The 14648-nt window shown below is 39.1% G+C and overlaps 1 protein-coding gene across 1 annotated transcript in view; it reads left to right on the forward strand.

The window, feature by feature from the left end:
- The window catches only part of LOC307252934 (NACHT, LRR and PYD domains-containing protein 3-like), a gene marked incomplete at both ends in the record, with an annotated part of 35934 nt that extends 26730 nt beyond the window's left edge, over positions 1-9204 (forward strand). Inside the window, 5 exons of the mRNA XM_080030756.1 lie at positions 3586-5362; positions 6092-6268; positions 6993-7169; positions 7843-7889; positions 8678-9204. Coding sequence (XP_079886882.1) covers positions 3586-5362; positions 6092-6268; positions 6993-7169; positions 7843-7889; positions 8678-9204 — 2705 coding nt within the window. The remainder of the gene's footprint in view (positions 1-3585; positions 5363-6091; positions 6269-6992; positions 7170-7842; positions 7890-8677) is intronic.
- Between the last annotated feature and the right edge of the window lie 5444 nt (positions 9205-14648).

The raw sequence follows: 14648 nt of genomic DNA on the forward strand, positions 1-14648 counted from the left end.
CAACAACAATGTCGCCGCTTCAACATGACCCAAGCCGTTGGTGATTTCGCACGGATTTTATTCTCTCTGCTGTATGTCCTGTTTTTTCTTAGCAGTAGAATCAACAACTGAAACATTTTGTGGGCGCCTCATGGGGTTTTCAGCCACGCCTTCACCTCCTACGCTGTTGTTGTCCTTTCTCTGTCTTGATTTAAAACTGATCAATTCCTGTATGCCCAATAGTCTGTATTGCCATACAGAGAGAGGTTAAGCCCATCAGATCTATATGGAGCTGATGGGCTTAAAGAGGACCTATTATACTACTTTTCTGGTCTTAATTTCTTGTTTTACACTGCTACAGAGCAACCTGACATCACAAAAAACTATGTAGATTTTCGGGAAGCTCTTTCTCTTATTTTGGCGATCCAGCACGTCCTCTCAACACTTTAGTGTGTGTGCATCGGGCATCTCCGCTCCCTCCGGCTGTGCGTCGGCAATCTTCGCTCCCCTCCCCCCCTCCTGCAAACCCCACTCCGTTGTGATTGGTTACCTTCCTTCCGGAACACTTTCAGTGGCGGGAAGCGCGAGCATGGACCTATAAGGGCGCGAGGCAGACGCGAACAGGGAAGTGACAGCATTACCATACATGGAAACATCCGCGTGGTGACGTCACAAATTTTTATGCGACGTCACAAATTATGAAAGGGTAGACCGCTTTGAAGACGTGACTTCTCGACTGGCTAGAATAGTGTTTAGTGCTCTGCACAGACACCCCAGACGGTCAGCAGGGAATACGTCGAAATGCATGTAAGTCATTATTTGATAATTTAGTATGGTTAAGCATGACTATGAATCATCATAACAACGTTTATAGGTCATAAAAGTCAAAAAGCACTATAGGTCCTCTTTAACCAACTTTGTGTCAACTCATATGGCAAAAGCTTGATTATAACTGACTTTCATTTACATAAAAGGGCTACGCACTATCGCTTTTATGCAACAATGCGGTTTTGAGCAGGAATATAACTATTTTGCTAAATGTTTTCTGCAGTTGTGTTGGCTTGTTAAAAGTTGAAAAAGTCTTAAATAGGGTTTAGCTTAGCAATTATGAAATTTTTTTTTTTCATCGGAACCAATGTGTTTCAATGGAATATTGTTTACTTCAAAATGTTGTTTTGGTTTGACATGCTCTGTGTTATACTACACAATTTTAGCTGGCCATGTTCAGAACAGTTGCTACATAAAAATTGTGCATGTCATGTAACCTTGTGTTAACTTGTGTGTTAAAATTTGCTCTTTATTTAGAGACCTCAAAACGAAGACAGCGGCTGATAAAAGACCTCAAAAAGAGGTTCCTTGAAGAAAACACTCAAGAAGAAGACATAAATCATCCTAACCAGAAAGAGACGCAACACATTATGAGAGAGGACACCAACGATGAAGTTAATGATAAAAAGAAAAAAGGATGTCCTGTAAATAAACTAGTAACTTCAGTATCTGATATCTTCAAAGATGAAAATGAACCAAGAATCAGAACAGTGCTGACTATCGGAGAAGGGAATGTTGGAAAATCCTTCCATGTGCAGAAATTCATAAAAAAATGGGCTGGAAATAACAAAGTGTCTTTTTTTACTTCCTTGTTGAACAAAGTTAAAGCCCAAGTTGATGAAGTTATTTTTCTACTTAACTTCTCTGAACTAAATTTGAAAAAAAAGGGAGACGTCAGTTTGGTGGGACTTCTTAATGATTTTTTCAAGGAAACTAAAGAATGTGTAATCTCTGACTTTGAACAGTTCAAAGTGTTGTTTGTCTTAGATGGATTGGAAGCTTATCAACCTTCTCTTGGCTTTGACAACAATGTCATATTGACTGATGTCAGAGAGCTAGCTTCATTGGATGTGCTTCTGACAAACCTCATCAGAGGAGAACTACTTCCTTCGGCCCGGATCTGGATAACCTCCCGACCTTCAGCTGCAAAACAATTGCCTGATACATGTGTCGACAGGATGACCGAAATACGATGTAAGCTTATGAATTAAGACAAAGAAAAAGGAAGCAGTTTGAATATGGGTGAAATCAAACCCTTTCATGTCCAAAGTATCTTTATCCAAATCAAAATCAACAATGCTAAAAAACACTAAAAATGGTTTACATACATGATAAGGTTGAGGCTTACAGTGCAAGATAAATCCAGTTTGTTATCATTGACTTTCAAGTCTTAAGAAATGAGTCTGATTGATACCTATATATAGCCTGGCACCGCCCGCCTACCTACTTCCGCTGAATTTTCATTTCACTTCAGTCTGGGGCTGCAGTGTATTCATGGATTCCTGCTCGAAGCGGTCCAATCAGCGAACAGAGCGAGTGGCTGAGAACGATAACGTCGAAGTCGCGCGCCAGCTTCAGTTGACTGCTGCGTTGCTTTATACTCGGAACTCGGAAATTTCCGACTTGGTAGTTCCGAGTTCCGACCCGTCTGTGTTCCAGTGCATCTGCTCGGGAAAGTGTTGACGCCTACAACCTTTCTCATCCAAATAACTAAACGTTAGGCTCTAGCAAGTTACCGTTGCCAGGTACCGGTATATCCATAGACTACAATATGTAGTGAAGTCGGAAATTTCCGAGTTCCCTGTACAACTGGAACGCACTGTCAGAAGCCGGCTCATGACATACGCCACGACCAAACGTTATGCGATTGGTTGGCTAAACCAGAGTGGCACTGAGCAGATCCAATAGTTTTAAACTTCATCAGACACCCACCTCCAAGTGAGTGAACATTTGCCAATTACAGCAGTTCCAGACCTTCTGTACAAATGAAATGAAGTATGATGGTCTGGTTGGACCAGGCTAACCTATTTTTACAGTATATACAACAAAATAACAATAGTTTCGATAGATCTATGAATATGAACCTTTTTTCACAAGCTTCTTGCTCCAAGTATTGATGGTCCTGGTTTAAAGCTATTAAGTTGATATGTTTAAATTACTGATATGAATTGAAGTTTACCTGGGAAAGAGTGACTCCTGATAATGATGTGACTCAATCCCTAAGAGAGAAGACTTAACAGTATAAATTGACACTTATTTATTCAACACTTATTACACTTATTACTACTCTAATTTCAATGTTCTTCAAAGATTGAAAATTAGAGTTTCTTCCCCCAAACATCTTTGTGGAGTACAGACAACAGCTTGTAATGGGCTCTTTTTAACCTTACCATGTTTCTTACAGAATTAATGCTAATCAGACAAAAGCTCAAAAGATCTGTTGCTCCCAACATTTATTAGTGAATAGAAGTGAAAGTGATCAGCTTTATTGTAGCCGTTACAAATAGATTAAAATATGCCCGCATCGACCCTGATACCAATCCTTAGTATCAACTTGGACACATCCACTATTGATAGCACTCACACACCCATAGGTTAACGAGGAAAGCGTCAAATAAATACATAATTACCTAGTTGAGGGTGGCAAAAATTAACCGAAGATAAATTACAGTGCCACAATGTTCATGAAATAAAATGCATTATGATTACACCTTAAACAAATAATTACTGCTATTGGCTATTTCCTGTTCACAATAACTGTTACATATTTTTCTAAAGGTAAGCCTGATATTGCAAGTCAACAGAAACTCAAAGCTCAGCTGAAGAAGCAATTTACCTGTGTGTCTGAGGGGATCGATATGCAGAAAACCTCTGCTCTTCTGGATGAGATCTACACCGACCTCTACATTATAGAGGGGGAGAGGGGAGAGGTCAATAATCAGAGTGAGAGCAAACAGCTTCAAGATGCAAAATTCAAACCAGTGACACAAGAAACATCAATAAAATATCATGACATCTTGAAACAATCTGACAATAAACCCATTGGAACTGTGCTAACAACGGGACTGGCCGGCATTGGAAAGTCATTTGCTACAATGAAGTATATGCTGGACTGGGCTAATGGTAAAGCCAATGAGGATATGAATTACATCTTTCCACTTTCTTTCCGGGAGTTGAATTTGATAAAAGAGAAAGAATACAGCTTGGAACAACTTCTGAATGATTTTTTTCCAGTTATGGAGACAGCTGAAATAACAGACTATGACAAGTACAACATTTTGATTGTCCTGGATGGTTTTGACGAATGTCGACTTGATCTTAAAGTAAATGAAGGTGAACGTTGGACAGATGTGACGGAGCCGACCTCAGTGGAAGTTCTGCTGACAAACCTCATCCAAAAAAAGCTCCTTCCAAAAGCTCAAATCTGGATCACTTCCCGACCAGCAGCATCCAACAGTATCCCTGCTGATAAAGTCGACCGCGTTACGGAGGTGCGCGGATTTAATGATGAGCAGAAGGATGCCTACTTCAAGAAGAGATTCAGTGATTCGGATTTGGCTGAGAAAATCTTGTCAAATGTCAAGAAGTCAAGGAGCCTCTATATCATGTGTCACATCCCTGTCTTCTGTTGGATCACGTCTAAAGTTCTGGAAGACTTTGACCAGAGCAGAGACCAAGAAGAAAATATGCCCAATACTCTGACTGACATGTACATTTACTTCCTTCTGTTACAATGCAGACAGGCTAATGTGAAGTATGGGGATGAAACAGGGGAGAGTTCTGAGACACAGTCATGTTGGAACACAAGGAACAGGAAAACAATCCTAACTCTGGGGAAACTGGCTTTTGAAGGGCTAAATGAAGGAAACTTTCTCTTCACTGAAGAGCACCTGACAGAGTGTGGTCTTGACATCACAGAAACTGCAGTCTTTTCTGGGTTATTCACTCAGATCAAACGAGACGGACACGGGGTGTACCAACAGAAATTGTTCTGCTTTATCCATCTCAGCATTCAAGAGTTCCTGGCAGCTTACTATGTATTTCTCATGTTCAATAACAATGGTGAGAATATGCTTGCTGACCCTTCAACTTCTGCATACTTGCATGCATCAGACTTCTACAAGACAGCGGTCGACAAGGCTTTAGGCAGTAAGAATGGAGACTGGGATCTGTTTCTCCGCTTCCTGCTAGGCCTCTCACTTGAGGCTAATCAGCATCTACTGCCGGAGTTGCTGAAAAAGACAGAAAATAACGAGGAGACAAACAAGGCAACAATTGAGTACATCAAAGGCACCATAAGGGACAAGAACAGTGATCCTGATAAGAATTTGAATCTTTTCCACTGTCTGAATGAGCTGCATGACCAGTCTCTTGTGAAAGAAGTCGAAAAGTACCTTGACTCAGAAACGGACACATTTGAAAATTGGTCAGCTCTGACTTTTGTGCTGCTCACATCAGATGAGAATCTTGATGTGTTTGATCTGAAAAAGTACAAAAAATCAGAGGAAGCTCTTCAAGGGATGCTGCCAGTGGTTAAGGTCGCCACATCGGCTTTGTAAGTACTTTAAAATCCAACCACAGCACAAACTAAAAAAGCTCTCTCCTAAATTTCATTTTCCTTGATTTAACCTCGAAAGATCAATTGAGGGGTGACCCTCTTTTTCAATGACGTTGCATTATTACAAATACACAATATACAATAGCAATACACAACAAGCTTACAAAGAGACGAAAACATTCAGATCAAATGAATGAAGCAGAACATAGCCTGAACAAAGCAGTTACAGGTAGAGTGCAGGGCATATTCAAAATAATATGTTTAAATTGGTTGACGGATATGAGTGTATTTATTTTAATTTGATGATGTAAGTTGTTCCAGGAGTCAGAGGCGCTGTGGCTAAAAGCTGTTTTACCAAGGTCAGACCGGGTATATGGAACATATAACATGAGCATGTCAGTGGAGTGGGTTTGATCAAGCCCGCATTGCAGTCAAATAGAGTGGTAGCTTTCCCGATAGGGCTTTATATATAAAAATATGGGAGTTCTTGTTATAACTTGATACTGATTATTTTTTAAATATAATGTTATAAAGGTCACGTTATAAAGAGATGGAGAATTAGCATGCCTGATAGAAAGATAGCACGTTAAAGTTTTTTCGTAAGACGTAAAATTTGGAGAAGGGACATATATGTGTTGTGTTCCATGTTTTGTCCTGGTACCATGCCAACTGCCAAGTGCCTCTCCGTCTAAGACCGGACTCTTCTAATAACAAATATTTCCACAGGCTGAGTTGGTGTGAGCTCTCTGAAATATCCTGCATAGGTCTGTCCTCCTCAGTCCTCAGCTCTGCATCCAATAACCTCACATTGCTGGACCTGAGTCATAACGACCTGCTGGATTCAGGTGTGCAGAAACTTGCTGACGGCGTGGGGAATCTGAACTGTAAACTGGAGATTCTCAGGTAAGTCAAACATACATTTGCTGTAGATTTGATAGAAAAACACTATACCCACACAATTTCATCAGGGATTCTGGAGGGGGTTGTGTGTGTGTGTGTGTGTGTGTGTGTGTGTGTGTGTGTGTGTGTGTGTGTGTGTGTGTGTGTGTGTGTGTGTGTGTGTGTGTGTGTGTGTGTGTGTGTGTGTGTGTGTGTGTGAGAGAGAGCGCGGGGGTTACCTCATATGCAGTTAACCTGTTTTGTTTTGAGGTGCACAAATCAGTTTACCCAAAAACAGTAACTTTAGAGGAAACTACCTTGCCCCTATTCCACTAGCTTATTACACTCTTTCATTTAGCATTACTTCCAATTCATCACAAAAAATTTATTTTCATTAAATTTTTTTAACTTTATAGCTGTAAATTCAGCTGTCTAAGTAACCATGTGCAGTTCAGTTATCTCTGTCTTATCCTCAATTCTACTTTCACACACACACACACACACACACACACACACACACACACACACACAAACAATACTAAGGGTGAAATATAGTGATAGGGCCTGGTTTTAAGAAGGTAAGAAAGTAACAGAATTTGAAGAAAATCTTTAAACAAAATCTGTCGCCCACAATGATAACCAAAAAGAGAAACATGATGAACATTTGTGTGCATTTGTTTGTGTGTGTGTGTGTGTGTGTGTGTGTGGGGGGGGTGTTTGGGTGTGTGTGTGTTTGTGTGGTCTGAAGGCTGTCAGGTTGTCAGGTGACAGATAAAGGCTGTTCATCCCTGGCCTCAGCTCTCAAGTCCAATAAAGCATCCTGCCTCAAACAGTTGGATCTGAGTTACAATCACCCAGGAGAACATGGAAAGATGGTGCTATCTGCTGTAGCTGAGGATCCAAATATGAGCCTGAAGAAACTGTGGTACATTAAGATGTCAAGATATATGTGTACATTTGGAGTGATATAGCCGGTTTTCATATTAATAATTAGACACTTAAGCAACATCAAAACTAACTTGTATTAACTGCAGGCTAGTTACAAGAACTCACTTTGACCGATATATATCCGATACAAAAAATCATATCTCCAACTCTTACTGCAAGCTTATGCAAGCTTGACAAAAGTATTAAGTAGCAGGCTAGTCTTCATTGATCCCTTCACAGTGTGGTTAGTATAACGATAACCAGAATCACTATGTAGACCAGGTGTAAATGCAAAAGCCTGTAGATCAGATGTCACTTTTTAAGATAATGTATCCATTTTCAGATTATGTGTAAAAAACAGGTGTAAAAGTGGTTCATGAGACAAGGCTCATATATCACTGTAGTCCTTTTTTATTGATGGCTTTTCTTTTGACATTGCACTAGCAAGATCAAAATGGCAGCAGCTACAAACATTTTTCCATCTTAAGAAGAGTTCCAAATCTTAAAATAAAATGAAGCATGGAGGTGGCCTGTTCCACCAAAGATAAACTTTACATTTTCTAATGTTTTAAAATGTAAAACTATCCAATAATTCACAAGAAGGCATTTTGAAGTAATGTATTGAAGTTGAAAATGTCTGTTCTTAACACCTGTATCTACCTTTTGCACAGTTTCGACCATGATGGAGAGCATCGGCTAAAGCCAGAGCTGAAAAAGTGTAAGCCTTTTTCTGGATCTGACTATTTTTTTTATCATTTCATTGCAGTCTTAGACACAAAGTTAATTTGTGTTCGATCAGCTCAGATAATCAGATAATTTGATATACACAACCAGTCAAACATTTTAAAACACCCCCATTCTTACAGTTTTATCAGAAGCGAGGCTCTAAGGGGGGGCTCTAACCACTACACCATGAGTGCCCCCAGGTTGGCAAATATTTAAATATATATATATATATATATATATATATATATATATATATATATATATATCAGAGTTCTACAAAGGTCCTTTTTTCATGAAACAAATTAGTTGATGACTTCTAAACCCTCAGTCTGCATAAAAGCTGTTTTGGAAAAGATAGTGGTAACACAGCCTCTGAAGCATTATTTGGCCCATAATGCACTGCAGGAAGTATTACATTGTTAGTATTGTTAGATTAGATGAATAGATTAGATAGATTGCTTTGATTTCAGAGTACATTGATAATTTATCTGCGTAAATTGCAATAAAAACTGGAAAAATTGAGGTGTTCTAAACTTTTGACCAGTGTATTTACCATGTTATTAATATAATTAATAGTCTTCTTCTTATTATTATTATTTTTATAACCTTGTGTGAATTCAAAATTACAAACAAAAATACGATTCTATATTTACTTAAATGTATATTTCATTTGTATTTGTGTGTCATCTAAACAACTTAAGATCAGTGATTGATTATATTTTAACTGCACGGAAAAGGTTTGGATGCAAACTCACACACTCATGTATGCTTCTCTATCAGACGGTGCAGATCTGAAGCTTGATGAAAACACAGCAAGCAGGAGGCTTGTTCTGTCTGAAGGGAACAGGATAGCAACAACTGTATGGAAGGTGGAGGAGAAGGTGTCACGCCCTGAACACAAAGACAGATTTATATGGACACAGGTGCTCTGTAATGAGGGCCAGGAAGACCTGTGCTACTGGGAGGTTGAGTGGAAAGGGGAGGTCGGCATCGCAGTTGCGTACAGAGAAGTGGGTAGAAAATTTGACAGAGATAGCGGCCTAGGATGCAATGAGATGTCCTGGAGTCTGCTCTGCTCCAAGACCGGTTACACTGCTAGGCACGGGAAGACATCCGAACGCATTGAAGTGCCCCTTTGCCAAAAAATAGCAGTCTTTCTGGATTGGAAAAGGGGTACGCTGACCTATTACAGTGTCACATCAGGCAAGCTGAGCGTCATACACACCTTCCATGCCGAATTTACAGAACCCCTCTTCCCAGGCTTCTGGTTTAAGGAGGGCTCTGTGACTTTGTGTGAAATAGACTGAACCCCTATGACATGGGGAGAAGTCTAACGGAGGGATCACTTGATGCAAACCTGACATTTTAATGGATGATCTAAAGCTAACCTGTGTTAATTCATGACCATGAGATAAAATATTACTTAATCAATTCTTTTTTTATACATGTTTAGAATGGAAGTGTACATTTTAAAGCTCACATATTATGCACTTTTCTGTCAATATTATATGGTCTTAGAGGTCCGTAATACGTTTTTCTTTAGTTTGCTGAAAAAAACGTTCAGATCATTTATTGTAGTATGCCTCTATACCCTGGTGTTCAGCTAATCTCACGGTGGCCTATTTTTGAAACAGATCTGCTGCTCCCCTCGTAAATATACAATCTATGAGCTTCCCGCGCCCCTCTCTGGAAGCGACGGGTCCATAGCCTGTAGTAGTAGCCTGTCCACAGTGTCTGTACTGAATGTTAGCACGGAAGCTAACGGCTAGAAATATCACGAAAATCAGTGAAAAAATTAGCTTCAAAGTTAGACTTAACCCTTTGATGACGGCTGCTGCGCGATGCCACATTGGCTCTCCTGCCTGATGCTGCGTCGCGCAGCATTATTACTTTATCTAATTTTCATGGCATTCCCAGCATAAAATGCACTGTCATTGGTTCAATTACACATGAGGTGGGTTTTGTTGATTTTTTTAAGACCACGTGACCACCCAAAAGTTGTGTGGTTTGCCGAAAATCACATCAATCAAAAAAATTTAAAATAAAAAAATTAAACAAAATAATTAAAAAAAATACGCCGGCTATGTCAGCGACAGAACAGTTAGTGGCGTTTGGTGCGCAGAATCAAGGTCTACTATAGACTACTGACGAAAATCACACAACACATTGCATCTATTTATTAACAATATTTAATAATTTTCTAATTCATCTAATTTTGACGATTTTTAGAAATATTCGTTGTTTTGTAAGCGCTAAGGGAGCATGTTTAAATAAAACCTGTGAACCTTAACTTTTAAATGTATTTTATTTCATGTTTCTATGTGCTACACAGGCTTAGATATTAAGGTTTTGGTAGACTTGACAATTCGTACTATTTTTTCAGAAAACCCTCAGGCATTAAGGACATGCATCCTAGATTGCCATAGTCATCAATGGGTTAAACTATATTACCTTCCTATGCTTTGTCTGGCTAAAAACGAGGCATTTTCAGACTGCTGTGGAGAATATAAAGAGCTTGTTATGGGAAAAATACCAATGCTTTTCCCGAAGCTAGCTCGGAAGCTAACGGCTAAAAATATCACGAAAATCTGTGAAAAAATTAGCTTCAAAGCTAGACTTCGACTCTATTACCTTCCTATGCTTTGTCTTGCTAAAAACGAGGCTTTGTCAGACTGCTGTGGGGAATATAAACAGCGTGTTATGAGCAAAAGCTGGTTGCTTGTCCCAAAGCTAATAGCTATGCACCAGGCAGGCAAAAATACAAATAAAAACAATTATATTATATATGTTTAAAAAAAAGCACAAGTAGCTTCCTATCCGTTGTGTTATTAAAAACGAGGCATTAATAGACTGCTGTGGTTAAGATACATTAGTGGAGTATGAGCTAAAGCATTCTGTGTTGGTGTATGTAACATTCAGGCTGTACTATGGGCATCTTGTCGCTTAGCGGGGAAAGCAACATGGCTGTCGCTTGGAAAATTTTCCATCGGATCTCGGCAATGGACCAATAAGAAATGGGGTGAGGGTGGGGTTATCATAGACTACTCCACGGTGGAAGTTTCTGGTTACTAATGTGGGGGGAAGCATTTATGATGTCATAAACCGCGAGAATTCTGGCTCGAGTATATTGGGGGGAAGGGGTGGGGGTTTCAGAAAGGGGGAGAGTGAGAAAAGAGAGATTGTTATTTTTTTTGATATTTTGGCAGTGTCTAGGCACACCGTGGACCCATGGATATTTTAGAACACATTTAAAAAGTGCATTTAGCATAATATGTGACCTTTAACGTTTTGAAGAAGAAGAAATTAAGTAAAATAAATCAAAATGCACTAGATTGCTGTAGGATTTGTTTTGAACACATTTTATGTTGCTGCAGTCTGGTAGAGTATAACTTATACACTGCCACAATATGTTATCAGTTGTATTTCATGTTTTTCTATTGTAGAGCATGGCTGCTACCAGCAACCACTGTACATAACTATGATGTATTATATCTCATTTAGATTGAATCAAAACAATATTCTGATTCTGAGATTTCTGAGACTCAGCAAAAGTGTTGGTTTCTGTTCTTTATATATTTTGATGGAAAAAATTAAACTTTTTTTGTTGAACTGAGCTGACCTGACTCTACATAACTGGCACAACCATGTGTATATGCAAAACTATCAATCCAGCTATTCATCCTCCCATCCATATTTCCATCCTTTCTCTGCAACTTATCAAGTGCCAGGTCCGATAGCAGCAGGCTAAGCAAGGGTCAGATGTCTGTCCCCCCCAACAACTACACTAGTACATCCTTTATTTTACTATAGCTATAAAGCTGAAGCTTAAAACGGAAGGACTTTAGGTACAAGTTTACATTTTTTTCACTCACTTTATATGCACATGCCAAAATTGTTTATGACCTCTCAGGAAGTCATAGAGAATCCAGATGTGATAAATCCTTTGTAGGAATATGGCAGTAACTGAACACCTTTGGACAGTTTGTTTTTATTGTTGCTTTGCTTTTTACACATGAAGAGTGACAAGTAGTTTTGTAATGAATGAAAAATAAGCTTGAGAGTAGAGAGTCAAAAGCCTTTTCAGCAGGCCAATCCCTGTGTGAAATTAGCATAAATGTTGCTCTCATTGTTTCAGAAAGTTCCCAAAATCAGCAGACACAGCCTGCCCTTAACCATACAGGGTGACCTAATTAAAGGCACGGTACCAAACACTCTTTTTCATATCATAAATTACAAAAGCCTTCATAACTAGGCGTATAAAGGATTCCTGTAACACACATGCACACACAAACTATTAACTGTTCATCAAACACTAAATGGTTATCACCACTTTTCGTATTCATGCCTGTCTTTCACTGAGATGTATGTGCATGTGTGTGTGAGCTTGTGAATGAAGGGAGTAATGAATTACATCCGTGACGGAATGAAAAGCTGGAGTGAGAGATGGAGTAAAGGGACAAGAAGAACCAGTACTGAAAGGAAACGTCCGGGACAATGTAGCAACCCGCACAGTGCCTGCCTCTCCGCACAGGCTGCCACATTGTTTCTATAAACCTAATTCTTGACCAAATCTTTTAAAGAGCCTGACAAACTCAAAATTAAACATTTAGTTCTGGGTCCACATTAGAGACCTCATAAAAACAACAGGCCTGTTTGATTCATTCAGGTTCTTTCCTGTTTGGGCTTCTTTTTACTGCCTATCATTGATCTGCTGCTGCTAATTGACAACACATTCAGAGCGCCTCACGCTCTTTCTGCCGCGCTCTGCCCCGTCTGTGAAGATTTGTTTTGATTCGAGAGGGAGCTGTGCAAGCTTTGGGTAGAATGAATGAGTGTTTGTGTGGGTTTGCTGAATAGAGACAAGGGACTTTGTGTGTGTGTGAATGTCACTGCTCCTAGAACTTTCCCTCCTGCGGCGATGAGAAAATGTTTTTAAATCTACGTTTCATCACCTCAGACTATTTGTTTTCCTGGTGTTATTGTTAGTCATTTAGATCACTCTGTCATCTAATGAGGCTCACCATATTTGTTCGGCTGATTTGACAGGAGACCCATCAGTCATTTGAATACTCCTACGTACAGTGTAACACACACAAACAAGACTATTAGAGAAAAGAAGGTTATTTTCATAAAATTATAAAAAATGCCTTCGCCAGGGTCCGAATCCTTGCCTACTCAGACAAAACGATTCACGGCAGGCAGACCTTAACGTTCTGTGTTTATGAATGGTAGATCAAAGTTGACTTTGCTTTACCATCGTCATATTACCATAATTAATCTTACACAGACATATATAAAAAAACATTTCCTCATCCCTATGCATCCTGTGGTCTTTCTTATACTTTCTTCAAAAACACGCCACAGACACATGCTGGAAGAATTTGTTAAAAAATAACTAAAAAACGTACTGTACCGTGTGTAAGGAAATTGGACTAAAATAGATGCCAATCTAGATGTAAGTTAAGTTACCCTTATTCAGCAACAAACCAGAAAAATACTTAACATTTGTACATTATTGATGCAGAGACTGTGATAGGAAATTATACATAGCTTACACTAGATAGAAACTGAAAATAAATCAAAATTAGAAACAAAGAAAGTAATACCTAGTCTACAGACAAATAGGTGTATGTGCTTCTCTGTCAACTTAAATGATAAAAATGTGCTTTCATTTACAGTGAGGTGATTTATAGGCAAAAATGCAAGGACGATTTCATCTCCAAACAAGTTTCAACACTGTGCCACCTCATTGGCATAAACACCATCATATTCCCTTGTTTGAATCACATTTGTCAGGAGGCACAACACAGAACAAATAAAACGTGAAAAACATTAGTATTATTAGTGAAATGTAAATACATTTAAAAAAAATTGTCCCTTGGAATGGGCTTTTATTATAGTATACTGTATTATATAGTATTTCAGGATGATTACTTGTTAATCTGTAAATAGCATTTTACTTTTGTTGATTAAAGCTACCGTTAAGTATTTTAACTTTTCCAAAAGGTCTTCACTTTAAAAGCTTAAAACTCGGTCCTCACAAAGATAGAAGCAGTATACACATTGACTGACACACACAGAAACCTTAGCGCTGGCTGTAGAACTGTGATTTACTGCTCCTCTACAGCTGACTGTGACTTTCTCTCTCCTTTACCTGTTTGACTTTAAACTAAATATTTAAACTTTCTAAAGTCTCTCTAAATATTAACTTTAACATTCATTCAGAAAAGTGATTTGTGACGGGGCCCGGACGTAAAACCCATTCACCAGCAGGGTCAACTATGTGAGGTGTGCTTGATTTACTTGGTCAGGCCCATCAGAAGAGCTTTAACAGTTCAAAAGGAAGCGGTAATAGTGCTGTGATTTAGTAAGTCGCAGTAAAGCGAGTGCAACTCAACTATGTTAAATATTTCAACTCTGACACTGTGTGAATGAATGAAATGAAGGGCTTTCAGCACCCTTCGCTTCCACCACTCCATATTCTGCCCCGCAGCGTGAACAGACCAAGGGAATTAGAGTCTGATAGCTGTTTTCCAGGTATCGCAAGTTTGTGTATTAGTGTAATAGTGTGTGTATATGTGTGTGTGTGTGTGCCTGCGTGCGTGTGTGTGTATAGCTACAGGGGCCAAAGTGTTGTGCAATTTAATACTTTGGCCAACAGAAGGAACATATCGTGTGTTTCCCTGTGTGTCGTATTAGCACAGTTTGTGTGTGTGTGTGAAGTGTATTGTAGCTGTCATTTAATCCATCC

Source organism: Ammodytes marinus (genome assembly GCF_949987685.1).
Source record: "Ammodytes marinus genome assembly, chromosome: 7".
In the NCBI taxonomy this organism is placed as follows: domain Eukaryota; kingdom Metazoa; phylum Chordata; class Actinopteri; order Uranoscopiformes; family Ammodytidae; genus Ammodytes; species Ammodytes marinus.